The sequence below is a fragment of the Schistocerca serialis genome, chromosome 3 (genome assembly GCF_023864345.2).
Source record: "Schistocerca serialis cubense isolate TAMUIC-IGC-003099 chromosome 3, iqSchSeri2.2, whole genome shotgun sequence".
NCBI classification, from domain to species: domain Eukaryota; kingdom Metazoa; phylum Arthropoda; class Insecta; order Orthoptera; family Acrididae; genus Schistocerca; species Schistocerca serialis.
In genome coordinates this window covers 698,712,355-698,727,451 of record NC_064640.1, presented here as the reverse complement: position 1 = coordinate 698,727,451, position 15,097 = coordinate 698,712,355, and the positions used below count along the sequence as shown (strand labels likewise).

Below are 15,097 nucleotides of genomic sequence, written 5' to 3'. Positions count from 1 at the left end.
ACCAGGCATCAATGCTTGGATAATCTACAGAAAAGTAGCAAACACCAAAATAGAGGTGGAGAATTCAGTTTCAAGCTTGTAGAACATGCTGAAGACTATACACAAAGCAGTGTCACAGCTCTAGGCATTCACATTGAATTAGATTAGATTAGATTTACTTTCATTCCAATTGATCCGTAGTGAGGAGGTCCTCCAGGATGTGGAACATGTCGGAAAAAACAACAATGACAAATATTTACAACTTAAACAAATAAGTTAATGTACCATTCCACATCATTTTTTAATGAACACTATATGAGAGAATCATTTTACAAATACTAATGCACTGAATTTAAAAGTTTTTTTTATTTATCAATAAGGTAATAAGCATATAATACAATACTATAATACTTATTTACAATGAACACATTACTGCACTGAAATGGTGCAGAAGTTAGATTGTACTTAAACACACACACACACACACACACACACACACACACACACACACACACACACACACTTATTTACAATGAACACATTACTGCACTGAAATTGTGCAGAAATCAGTTGGTTCTACTGAGAAATTAATCAATGGAGTAATAGGAGTTGGCCACCAATAAATCTTTTAGGCTTCTCTTAAACTGAATTTCATTGGTTGTTAAGCTTTTTATGGAATCCGCTGCCACCTGTGCCAAGTGTAAAAAATCTTACAGAGAGGGGTACAGTTCATACAAATGTGCACTGTATGACAAACTAGTTTGGAAGGAATGTGTTGTTACAGTTCCCTATGTTTGAGGAGATTGCAAAGATCATTCAACAGATAATCATGATATGTAAGTGCATGTAAGAACATATTTACTTAAACATACTGTAATGTTTACCTTTAGATAATGAGTATCAAAGTGTGGACCTAAATTGGACTATAGTGACATACTGATAATATACTATCTGTTCTTGTTTACCTGTAGGAAATGTCATTTTGTGGCGAAAACTTTTTGACTTTGCTGTAATTTTTTTTTTTAATAATCCAAGATTTCTTCATGATATTACAAACAGTTTTCAAGTATTTGCACATTTAAGTTCTTTTGGACAAAAATTAAGAAAATATTCAATTTTTATTTTGTTATCTGAAAATATTTTAAAATAAATTGTAAGTACCTAGTGTCACTGTACTTCATATTCAGAATTAAAATAAAATAAGATTCGATTAGAGTGACTATTTGCTGCAGAAAAACTAATCCCCTACAATATAAAGATGAAGAACATGTTGTATGTGTGTTGAGTAGAGAGGGGAAATTTTTGTCCCATTAGTGTATTTAGGGAGTTAAAAAAATTCATTGGTTCCAATGTTGGGGTATTTTAGAAAAATGGAAGGGAAAAATTAGTAAATTCTGTGTTGTATAAATCATTTGCACAATGTGTCAAAATTACATGGATCAGATCACATTACATGACACATGTACATTTGTTTGTGTGTATAGCTATGTAATAGCCATCTACAAAATACTGAATACCATAATGCCTTAAATTTAATAACAAAATAAAATGGAACCTCAGAATTAAGTGGTTTTTGGCTACTTATGCTGCACATATTACTCATTAACCATAATGTAAATTTAACAACATATTTGTCTTCTACTCTGCAAATGTGACTCGTATTTAATGAAAAATTCATCCACAGACTAGGAGATGTCAAGGAGAAACTTTTTCAGATACAGTGTAAGTAACAAGTGGTTAAATGGTAGAACAATTTGCACCCACACATTGCACAACCTTATGCACCATTGACAACTTTAATTGCAAGTAATATATGTAATTTTTTCTTCTATTTTTGTAGTTGTACGTTGATATTCATGTGAAATTGTGATGGATCCTTGCTAACAAATATATACTGTATGAGGGCAGGACAGTGGCCAGCCATGGCCTTGATGAAGGAACCAACCCAGTATTTGCCTTGAATGATTTAAGAGAACCTAAATCAGGATGGCCAGAGAGAGCAAACAACTTCCTCCTAAATATGAAATCAGCATCTTAACAGCTGCAGTGCCTCATTTCCTTTTGTACAGCTTTCTTTTTATTATACACAACTCACACAAAGTATATTATAAAATACAGTTTTGCATGCACACACTATGGTCATCCGCTGGTGAGACCTGGGCCATGAACACTGGTTTGTTTTTCCCATGTGCTGTTTGAGAACAGAACAGTAGAGAAATGTGAATGCAGTGTGATGAGTCCTATACCAAGCACTTCAGTGTGAACTGTAGAATAGTCATGTAGATGCAATAAATGTCTCAATGTCGTCCCTTCAGTCTGTCTGGAAAACTTAGTCAGCATTGCCACTGATGAGTTAGGTGTTGAGCTCAGGAAAATAACAAGACATTACTATCGTGCACTATTGACCATGACACATTAAACATGTAAAACATTACATTGCAATTCTGTATTGTTATTAGGCATGTTGTCATAGTAGTCCCCTTTCATTATTCACCACCTACTCTGAGAAGTGATCCAATTGTGTAGCATGAGTTACTTATGAGCGTTTTAGCTACCTTTTTAACAAATCAGTTTTATTTGTATTAGGAGACCAAAGATTATTTGATTATATCTTCAGGTTATCCGTGAAAAGCACATAGTTTGGTAAAATGTTTCAAATTTTTAAGCAGGTAATTTAACCTATTATAGAATTATTGCTTGCTACATACACCAGATGGTCTCAGTATGACATCAAAGTCTCAGTTGCTGTCGCATTATTGTATATGTTTGCTCTTTTGATTCTGTTGGAGTTGCAGTGTAACATAATATAATGATTTCGTTATATGACATACACGATGCAACGGATCTGGATAATTACAGTTCAGTTTTACTAATATTTTTGTTTCATTTCATTGGGCAGTTTATTATTCAGTTTCACTCCCTGATAGAAAATGCTGGTTTGAGTTTTTGTTCATTCTTCCATCATAAACATAAGTCCAAATTGACTCTTGTTCCATGATTATGTGTAGAGCTATTAGTGGAAGAGGTATTAGTGAAATACTTATTTTTCCTGACATGCACAACAGATTGATAGATGTACTTACTTGGTGCAGTAAGGGTACTCAGTTTTTTAAATAGTTGTTCACAGTGAGCCTGACTAATACTTGTAGTTATTATTCTTAAGACTCTTTCCTGCAGTTTAAAAATTCTGATAATGTTGTGTGCCTTCGATTCCCAGAAAAGAATCCATAGCTAAGAATTCACTGTAGAAATAATGTCACTACAAGACAGTGACTGATACAAGTGATGATACAACCCTAAGAGCATAATGTGCTGATAACATTCTTTGTGCCAGTATATTTGTGTGTTCATTCTGTGTTAATTGACAATCAATATTCATCCTCAAAAACTGTGTGTTCATTACACAATCTGTAGAGTTATCATCTATGTTTTATATGACAGAATTCTGTTCACTCTTTATGCTGAAGTTCTTACTGTTTGTTCTGTGAATGTTCAACATTACGTTGTTACATACTGCCCAAAGGGAAACACCCTTGCTGGAAAGTCATTGATATGCTATATATTAAAAACAGAATTGGACCCAATACACTGCACTGAGTTTGTCTGATAACTATTTTGTTAAAAAATTTATCAGCAGCAGATTTGCGAACTCTCCATTTCCCACCCCTTTTTTTGTAGTAACACTGGAATCACTCATTTCCTCTACTCTTTTACACTTTAAAAAAAATCAAGCTGATGTGAAAACAATACAAATTGTTGCAGCAAACACTCTAAAGCTTTATGTAATTTGAACCATTTGTATTGAAAGTTGATACACAAATGTATTTTGAGAAACGATGTTCAGATTCTCATTGCTTTAATATGTTCGTCATTAAAGGGCTCATCTGTTACAGCAAATACCTATGTATCTTATTCGTTGTGCAGAATTAAGAAATGATGCTAATAGTTTACATTTTTCTTGCAGATATCCAGTAGTTACTTCTGTCGAGACATCATATTCAGGTAAATATCTGCACATAACATTTTTTTGCAAGCACTTTAGAAATAAGCTTGGGGAAGAGAGTGAATATTTGTTGATTTAAAAGGAACAAATCAATATAATTCTCGATGTTCTTATCTTTATCTGTTACTATAGGTTATCCGTCTTGAGCTGACTGCAATTTAATGAAAAAGAATTACACCAGACACATTTTGCTTTTATTTTATGAAGCATCTTCTGTGGTTATTCTGCAAATTGGATACATACATTTGTACATTTTTAAAAAAAAGTATTTTCATTACAAAGTTGATCTGCAAGTTACGTGTGGTGTTCCTTTACATATTCTCTTCCTTCCCTCCTTGCTAGCATTTCCCATTTACACGTGGCAGTTTTTGCAGTTCTGCAATATTTCCTGCACTCCATTACTTACTTAGCCTTTCACTTTCTTAAACTGTTTCTCATTCCGCACTGCCACAGTGTTTATGCATGTCTGTTTTCGTTCATGTTGTAAGTGTTGCCAACCTGTGAACCTCCCCCCCTGCCCCCCCCCCCCCCCCCCCCCCTCTCTCTCTCTCTCTCTCTCTCTCTCTCTCTCTCTCTCTCTCTCTCTCTCTCTCTCTCTCTCTCTCTCTCTCTCTCTCTCTCTCTCTGTGTGTGTGTGTGTGTGTGTGTGTGTGTGTGTGTGTGTGTGTGTGTGTGTGTGAGAGAGAGAGACCAAGTGCAAGTGTGAAATGAAGCCTTTCAATGCCAACGGCTGCTAGCAAAGAGGGAAGGAGAAGAATATGTAAAGAAACACTGTAAGTAACTTACAGAGCAATGTTATAAAGAAAATGCTATTTTTAACATAAAACGATAAATGTACAAACATATGTATCCATTTTGCAAAATAACCACAGAAGATGCTTTATAAATAAAAGCGAAACACATCTGCTGTAATTCTTTTTAATTCAATTTTGGTTAGCTCAAGATGGATAACCTATAGTAACAGATTTTAACAGCTGCTGCGGAAGATGGCCATGCAAACAAACATATTTTTACCTTTCCATAATGAGAGTTCTTGTTTATTTACACTTAATTACTAAATGTCTAAATCAATGTTTATTTCATACTTTTGTACCAAACTTACATGCTTGTTTCTTTATTCATTGTTGTATCCAAACTCAAATTTGTTCAGCATCCATAAACTGATGATCTTACTTTTGTTAAGGTGGTGTTGGTTCGTATTATATGACTATCTCAATTTACCTTTTGTGTAGATTCTGTAAATACTTTCTGACAATTTGTTTGTAGGGGGTCACAACCTATTCCTTCACTTATTGTCACTCACCTGAGCTAGTGCTCGTTAAATAAAGGGATATCAGTAGGTGTTGAACCATAACAGAAAAGATGTTTATACCGTGTTCATCACTTTGCTTGAGTCCACCAAAATTGCTGTTCTCTCCATTGAATTGCAGAGTTATTTCTGTGATGTCATCAGGAACTTATTCAATTAGTCAAGAAATTTATATCCAGGAAATGTAAAATGAGTGTTTCCCTTGAAGTTGACAGATCCAGTAACTACATACTGTTTGTCATGGAGATTGTCAATGAACTTGATGAGGACTGGAGAAAATGTAGTGCAACCAGCTTTAAAAAAAAATAATAATAAATAAATAAATAAATAAGGAAAATGATTTATGAGGAGTTGATAAAAACAGATGTTTACATTCTGGCGTTAAATATGCCACTGCTCACAGTGCACCACAAAGATGGTTTTGTATGTCTCATGTTAAAGTTTTACACAGTTAACTCAATAGTTTTGAGAATCATGCTGCCACAAGTGAAAAGAAAAAGTGACGAATTAATGCAATCCCAACAGTAGCATTCTTGTGCTGTTGGATTTCTAGCATACCTTTCTGAAATCTTACTAGTGCAGGTAAATTGTACTGTAGTCAGTCTTGAATGAAGGTATTCAGATTTAGGCTTATTCTGTGCACCCGATGTCATGCATTCTCTGACAGCCAATGATTGTTCAGTAGTTTTTGGAGTGCTCTACTGTGGATATTGTAGCCAGTACGAGCAATGATTGTGCTTATCTTTTTTTGCTGCTTGCAACCCCCTTAAAATAAGCTTAAGAGCTGTTTGATGTCTGCACCTCTATGTGCCTACTGCACCTGTCAATTGGAACCTGCAATGCTGCAATCCCCATACCCCTGTCCGTACCTCTACCTGTGTGGACTGCCTTCATTTGTGAATCTGACTATGGTAGAAACAACTGCCTTTGCAAATTCCAGAGCTAAAACACTTCTTACTTCAAAATCTAGCCACTTCTTGCCACTAGGCAGGGAGAAATGAATCGGTATGTTTACGAGTTTTAGTCAGAGTAGCAATTGGGCTATAATTGTAAGATATTCTCTGACAAGTCAGAATGATCCCTTTATATATTATAAGGATCATCGAGAATGTCTTAGAGAACTGTCCAATTCCTTGAATGTGTACAACAAAGGGTGAAAATTTCGTACACTCCAGATAAATTAGTCCTCGCACTTCTGTCTGTAATTGTGCGCGATTTGGGGATTGGTCCAAGATAGGTGATGGTAGCCACAGAGATCAGTCCACTGAAGGCTCAAACCAGAGAGTAACATCGGCTATGTGAATGGTGTAAGAGTTCATTGCCAATCTTTTTGGTGGTATCAGTTTTGCTGGCCTCGTGTGTAGTGTGGCGATTCAGTGTGCTGATTGTCGATGGAGAGGCTGGTGACGGCTGGGACACTGCCTGGGATATACTCAGTCACTGCTGGGGCTGCTGTGCATAAGTGATATTCTGTTTGCGCACACAAGATACATGTGCTGGGAATTATTGCAGTAGTTGTTCATGACATATGCGTAATTTAGGTGCCTGTGAGTTGAGATTTTCCAGGATTTCTGTTTCTTCATCCTGTGCGGAGAATAAGTTAGTAAACAATTGCAAAGCATTTCTTTGTATATGGCAGATGTCCTCTGCTAGTCCAACCTGATGCATGTGTAAACTAATTCATTTAAGCACTAATCTGGTGTCGGCTGTAAAAATATTTCTTGAAAGCAGTATCTCTATTGTTAAGCTATGCTTACTCAGTAGCTTACAAATTGATGACAACCATTTGGTTTATTTAGAAGTGAGCCAATGAAGTCAGTCTACTTAATTTTTCGATGCAGTTTTACTCAGTAATTTGTATGATTTGACTTTTTTCTACAATGACTAACAAATTTTGGAATAAAAGCAAACTGCATTTTTGTATTTTGGGAAGTGTCCAACTTCACATTACGTATATTAAGACTTAAATTTCTGCATCACAAAGATATTTTGTCAAGATTTGACCAAATACTTCTGTAGTTCTTGTAATAACACCATCAAAGTGTGTGACACAGCAACAAATACGATCTGCCAGCCATTAATACGTCAAATATACTGAAATAATACTCGAAATTCTCTTAAATATTTCTGAAATTACTTCTGTCAGTTTATCAAGAAGTTTACATTCGGGTCATTCCATGTCAATTCATCCAGGCCCCGACACCCATTATCTAGTTGTGAACTGAAATTTTGTGTACTACTTTTGTATCTAATATCACGAACTTTTTCCAATTTTTATTGCTTTATAGACATTCTGTTGGTAGCAGTTGCTGAAAGTTTGATGCAATGTGTTACTTTCAAGCAAACTTGAAAATTGGCTGCAGTTATTAAACAGAAAATGGTATACTGACAGCTTTTTCCCTGAATATTCTTTTGGACATGTAGTATCTGAAAACATGTTAGAATTGTCCAATTAAATTTTTGTAAATTAATTTTATTGCTAAATTGTAAAAAAATATTTTGGACACTGCCCCCCCCCCCCCCCCCCCCCTCTGGAAAACACTGAAAAAATTAGAAAGTGGTCCACAAATAATAAAGTTTCATCACACAAAAGATCAGTTTTGAGAATTGACTCATACAGGGCTATTACATATGATTGAAGCGATTTTGTAAATTCACTGTAGCTCCATTCATTGACATATGGTCACGACACACTACAGATACGTAGAAAAACTCACAAAGTTTTATTCGGCTGAAGCTGCACTTCAGGTTTCTGCCGCCAGAGCGCTCGAGACCGCAGTGAGACAAAATGGCGACAGCAGCCGAGAAAGCGTATGTCGTGCTTGAAATGCACTCACATCAGTCAGTCATAACAGTGCAAAGACACTTCAGGACGAAGTTCAACAAAGATCCACCAACTGCTAATTCCATTCGGCAATCGTATGCCCAGTTTAAAGCTTCTGAATGCCTCTGTAAGGGGAAATGGACGGCTCGGCCTGCAGTGAGCAAAGAAACGGTTGAACGCGTGCGGGCAAGTTTCACGCGTAGCCCGCGGAAGTCGAAGAATAAAGCAAGCAGGGAGCTAAACGTACCACAGCCGACGGTTTGGAAAATCTTACGGAAAAGGCTAAAGCAGAAGCCTTACCGTTTACAATTGCTACAAGTCCTGACACCCGATGACAAAGTCAAACGCTTTGAATTTTCGGCGCGGTTGCAACAGCTCATGGAAGAAGATGCGTTCAGTGCAAAACTTGTTTTCAGTAATGAAGCAACATTTTTTCTTAATGGTGAAGTGAACAGACACAATGTGCGAATCTGGGCGGTAGAGAATCCTCACGCATTCGTGCAGCAAATTCGCAATTCACCAAAAGTTAACGTGTTTTGTGCAATCTCACAGTTTAAAGTTTACGGCCCCTTTTTCTTCTGTGAAAAAAATGTTACAGGACACGTGTATCTGGACATGCTGGAAAATTGGCTCATGCCACAACTGGAGACCAACAGCACTGACTTCATCTTTCAACAGGATGGTGCTCCACCGCACTTCCATCATGATGTTCAGCATTTCTTAAACAGGAGATTGGAAAACCGATGGATCGGTCGTGGTGGAGATCATGATCAGAAATTCATGTCATGGCCTCCACGCTCTCCCGACTTAACCCCATGCGATTTCTTTCTGTGGGGTTATGTGAAAGATTCAGTGTTTAAACCTCCTCTACCAAGAAACGTGCCAGAACTGCGAGCTCGCATCAACGATGCTTTCGAACTCATTGATGAGGACATGCTGCGCCGAGTGTGGGAGGAACTTGATTATCGGCTTGATGTCTGCCGAATCACTAAAGGGGCACATATCGAACATTTGTGAATGCCTAAAAAAACTTTTTGAGTTTTTGTATGCGTGTGCAAAACATTGTGAAAATATCTCAAATAATAAAGTTATTGTAGAGCTGTGAAATTGCTTCAATCATTTGTAATAAACCTGTACATAGAATTTTGTTTATAATATTTAAGCATTTTTTCAAAAGCCAATATTGTCAACACCGCACAAAATGCTGGTGCTGCAGTATGCATTACAGTTGATTCGGAACTACACGTGACAAGATACTTTCATGCTTAGATAATATTTTTTTGTATAAGTTCCACTTTTCTTCCACCAACTTTGAGGATGCTTTGCTCAGAGAATAAGTACGGCCTGTTGCTGTGGTGATACCAACTTCACACAGAATATTAGAGAAAGAAACATCACAAACATCATTATCAGGCCAATAGAAGGATGGGGATGATCCTTGAGGATGCATGAATCTTACTGTAACATCTCCTCCTTCACAATTCACCTTCTCAACAATTCACAAATACCAAGAAGAGTCATATGCACATGCAACATAGCAGTTGGGCTACACAGTGCAGTCTGGCATTAGTGGCGGAAGTGCATCTGAGAAATCATGCGCGATACTAAAATATGTATCACAGCTCAGCCCTTTTGCTCCAATCTTGGTTCGTGATATTGGTACAATGTGACGCATAGATCGTGTTTCAGGAATTGTTTTTGCACTTGTGAAGTGCTGAGAAAGATAATGTCTGACTTGTACCATTTCATCATTTGAAACAGATAACTGAAATGCTTTGCAGGTTTTTGCAACAGAATTCAAATACCTGTGAAGCTGTAAGTATTTGATCTTTATAAACTTTTTGCAAACATGTTTTTGTGACAAGTCTTTTAACAGTGCCACCAGTACCATCACAGGGAGATTTGCCATGGCTGGTAGCATAAAAGGACCAGCAACACTTTATGCTGAAGTCGTGTTCATGGTAGGAGATATTTCTGAAATTTTTACAATTTTTATACTGTGCAGCACACAACCATCAGTGAAATATTCAACATATGCAAGATGAATTTCTGGAAATTCACACTTAAAAAAATTCAGTCTGGTACACCAAGGCAACATCATGTTCTAGATCTTCAGAAACAGTACAAATACTTTTTGCGTGCAACTGTTTGTCCATTTTGTAATATATATGGACAGTGTGAAGAGTGCAGCTGCCATTGTTCTAATGGTACCCCTGTACTTCATCTTGATCAACAAAACTGAGATTTGCACTGAAATCCATTAAAATTAACACTGATCTTTCATCAAGTGTTTCCTTCTTCATTTTCAGATAATCAGATTGTGATTGAGAAATAAGAGTGTGGAGTAAGTTTTTGAATTTTCTTAATTAGTGTGTCACAGAATTTGGATAGAGAAGTGATTTGAACACTTAGTCATTCTATTAGTTGATACCCATTGACTGTACTGAATGATCTCATCAGGATCATAGTCTTCTATTTCATTTTCTAAGTGGGTTTGAAGCAATGAACTGGTGGGGCATTTTTCACACAGACAAAGCATACAGGCTCGGTTATTTATATCACATGTTATTATTTTAATTAGATCTTGGTATGTATCTTTTACAGAAATGGAATTGAGAAGCAATTTAACATTTTGGTGGTAAATGCACACACATACGGTATGTGTTCCTGAAGATCCTGCAAGTATACACTGTTTTGGTCAAAGAGAAGCAAATTTGAGAATCCTACTTTGTCTTCAGGATACTTTTTTTTATAGAGAGAATACAGTTCAGTTAATTACTTAAAACAAGACACTTGTGTTCATAGGTATTTTTGCTGGTGCTCACTTTGTCTTTTTTCCCAGGCATAATTCTTGTGTTTTCATTATCCAAATAAAAACTCTTTATTTTTTGCACTGTATCGTGTGGCAATGTCTTTCCTCTTTTCTGCTCAGCCATCAATAAAATACCCTTCTCCATTAAAAGAAGCTCTTGCTTGTCGTACCAAATATTCAGACACCTGAAATATGGAACTGACTTTCTGTCGAGACCAAGTTGGCAGCACAAGAGGAAGTAACTGAATTTTGTCACAATTGTTTACATATTCAATTTTCTGTTTGATTTTGTCCACGAGTTTATCGTGATGTTTTGCCTTTTCTTCCAGTTCTTTTAAATTAATGCCAGGGATAGTGCTTGCATCAGCAGCCAGCTCAACTTGGTACGTATGTGAAATTTTAGATTTCAGAGCCCCAGCTACTAATTCCAATTTTCGTTTGGCTGCTGCATACAAACTATGCTGAGCAACTGAATTCAGCTTTGCAGGAGATACTCCAAAGCTAGTTAAGCTAGTATTGAGCACAGATTTTTCAGGAGTCTTCACCATCACATTACTGCGATTTATATAGTCTGGTGATGAGTCGTCACTTGCTTGTATTTCATTAATAAGTTTGATACAGGTTGGGCACATCCATTATGCTAAAGCCTCTCATTTTGAAGGTCTTTGCCTTTTTTAAACTAATTTCGTGCAGTCCGGATGAAACAGATCGTTTATGGAACTTGATGGGATCACAGCAAATTTTCTTATGTAGAGAGACACTGGCCATGTGCTTGTCTTTGTGCTTAACACACACACACACACACACACACACACACACACACACACACACACACTTAAATCACTGTTGCTTCTCCACAATAAAAGTTCTTGTTCTGCACTGGTCAGTTCATTCACACAAGTCAGGGCATCATCACATATATCTTGCAGACACTGTCCAAGAAAACACTGCCTACTTGTACTTTCCATACTGCTTCAGTCATAAAACCAATATTTGTCGTAAAGAATTCAAAAGATGATTGGTGTAACCTAAAAAGTTATTAAATAATGAAAAGTCATTCTATCCCTTTGTTTCATTACAAAAGTATTTCACATTATTATTGCAACATTAGGGGACTTACTTTTGTTTCGGAATGAATAGTTAAAAACTGCAACAATTGAATTTTTGACCAATAAATGACTCTCTGTACAACTCAGTACAAGAGCGGAACTGGCTCAGTGAATACACGACTCAAAACAAAGAAACTGGATGATGCAATAAATGTAGTGCAATAAAACAGTGTTCTCAGATATGATTTCTTCCTAGTGAAATCCAGTGTAGCCAACTTCAGCAATTTAGCGGTGACATGGTAGTCATGAATTAGCAATTTCAATATTTCTTTTACAATAACATTGTTTTCCACACTTACCAGTATTTCTACAAATGGATTCTTTTTATGTGACATAATGGAATATTTAAAATAATGTTGTAGATTTTTTGAAGGTATCTGTGAGGGGGCAATACCTTAAAAAATTATAATGTTCATGCATGGGTTTTGTTTAAGCAAAATTGTTTACAATTTTTTCTGAGATGTAGATGATGGATATTCAGTACAAGAAGCATGAGTATAAAAATATAAACCTTCCTTATTAACCAAAAAAACTTAAAGCTTCCACTGCGAAAACTGTAGGCGCTATTGCATTTTTAAATTATAAAGGAGCTAGTCTATGAAAGCCTGAATTCCTGAATCTATACAACTTGTTTTCATCATAAGTGAAGAAGTAATTGACCTGCAACATTTACATTTTGGAAATGTGAATATATCATGGTAAACTTCAACTACCCAAAATTTCAAGGTGTTGTGTGATGATGGGTGGCATTTCCTAAAATTTCTGGATGATTTGGTGTGGAATGACCCATTCAGTAACAATTGAGTTTCTATTCCAGTTGTGAAGTTAGTGAGATGAATTAATTAGCTTTCTTTGGGAGGTGGTGGTGTGATGCTGGTTCAGTATCTTTCCACAAACTGATTACTTTTATAAGTGGTTTTTAGAGTATCCTATCTAAAGAGCATGTGTTGAGCTTTTTTTGTGATTGCTGTTTTTGAAATCCATCAACTTACTGGCATGAGTGAGTGATTTTCATTAATGTAGCATTGGATGATACTTTCATAATCAGATAGTTTGTTGTCTGCTGTCTTTATACATATTATCAGAGAATAGCCCATCATTTGCCTTCTTCAACACTATTGAATTGGCTGTTAGTGACATGCAGTTGCCATTTTAAGATTTAAAGATGGATGTTTAGACAGCTGTGATAAATGAAGTACTAATGCCCAGTCTCACCTTTATAATGAAAATTATATGTTTATAGTGCTTATTCATGTTAACATTTCCCCCTTTCCTTTGTCAGATTTATTGTGTTATCATATAATATTTATTTTTAATTTTGTATTTTCAGGTTCAGATGCAATAAATAACAATGAACTGTCAGAAAATATTAGGTCAACATCTACAGTGCATCAAAATGAAACATTATTACATAAATGTGACATCAAAATACAAAAACAGTCTTCATGTGAAGATAAAAGTCAATGTACCACTACTGAGAACTTAATAACAAATTGCAACATTACTGAAGGATCTGTAGTGGTTGGAGGGCACCTTTCATTACAAGCTGAAGTTGATGCCACTGTAAATAAGTGTGTGGATGAAAATATTAATACGAATGTGGAATGTGTGCTTTGTGATTACAAGCTTACATTAACAGATAGATCAGAGGGAACCAACCAAACTGACACAGTTACATTTGAAATTATGATTACAGATGTAAACCCAACGAACTCTCTTCATCCAGATGTTCTTGAAAGTGAGTAATGTGTCTATCTCAGAATCAATGCAGATTGTGTGTTTCAGTCGGAGATTACACTTAGAATAAATGTTGAAGTAACTTCATACACATCCTTGGTATGATGTTGTCTTTGGCTTGTGTGAACAGAGAGTTAAACACTGAAAATTCTTAATGTATGCTGAAAAACTTATTCTGCAAGAAAACTCCTTTGTAGACACTTGTCATTTACCATCTCCAGAAATAACAACTTGACCACTGGAGAAATAACGTATTGCAATGTAACTAATCGTTCCACAGATCAAGTGTTAATCTTACTTTTTGTTCTATATATGTGTATCTTCTGTCACTGTTCATTCTATCGTCCATATTATCATAGACGCCTGTAAAGAAGTGCATTTCGAATTGCTCTGTTTTATTGGCAGTCTAATCTGGAAGTAGTTTATTGAGTTACTGCTTTAATCACATATTAGTGGCACATTTAAATGACATTAAAAACTGTGACTTCCAACAATGCTGATGGCCTCATAGTTACAGTTATTCTAATATTCTTGTGATGAGATCCCTATTGTAATCATCAATGAGGAAATAGGTTTCCACACATTTCCTCCCCCGCCCCCGTCCAACTGACAAGTTCAATAACAGTACGCCATGTGCAAGAACTTATATCTGTGCATCTTCATATTTATATTTGTGCAACTTGTCGATTTTACTCTAATGATTTCATTACAACAATTGCAGTTTTAACTTTTTCATCATTTTACAATTTAACTGTGTATTACCTAGTAAACCACTTTAAATTGCACTGTATTGTGTTACCCCCTTCTGGCACTTTCCTTCCCTGTGAATCTGGGCACTAAACATTGATTGGCCTGTTTGCCAGCAGCTCATGAAAACTTTGTCTGTTGATCTCATCAGACAGCATGGCTATTTTATGTGTCGTGGTGAATGCATGATGACACACAATTGTTGTCTAGACTTACTATGTACTCATGTTACAAGCAAGGGTTCGAAGGTATGCTATCATTGTAATGTTTTCATGTAACTTTCAAACTATTATCTTGTCATTTATGACTTTTGTGTGTCTACATTATGGTGCTCCTATGTTGGTTTATAAGTCTTTTTTCGACAGCTGATGTATTTACTTTACAGTTGACATTCCCTTGTATTTTTAACAGGCAACTGTCTCTTACCTTAGACACTGCATCTCTATATTCTGACATGTACCATTCAAAAATTTTGTTAAACTCTTTTGTAATTATCATTAACATTGAAATAAATTCTTGTCTTGTAACCCTCCATTTCAATAGCTTTCAGATCTGAAGATGACCAGAAATGGTCAAA

The 15,097-nt window shown here is 36.0% G+C and overlaps 1 protein-coding gene across 3 annotated transcripts in view; it reads left to right on the top strand.

Moving 5' to 3' along the window:
• The window catches only part of LOC126470565 (uncharacterized), a 271,605-nt gene that overhangs the window by 51,363 nt on the left and 205,145 nt on the right, over window positions 1–15,097 (top strand). For 2 of the 3 annotated variants that reach the window (XM_050098504.1, XM_050098505.1), the window contains exons 2-3: window positions 3,944–3,981; window positions 13,367–13,774. In XM_050098504.1, the coding sequence (XP_049954461.1) occupies window positions 3,944–3,981; window positions 13,367–13,774 (446 nt within the window). The remainder of the gene's footprint in view (window positions 1–3,943; window positions 3,982–13,366; window positions 13,775–15,097) is intronic. The other variant, XM_050098506.1, reaches the window with a different exon arrangement.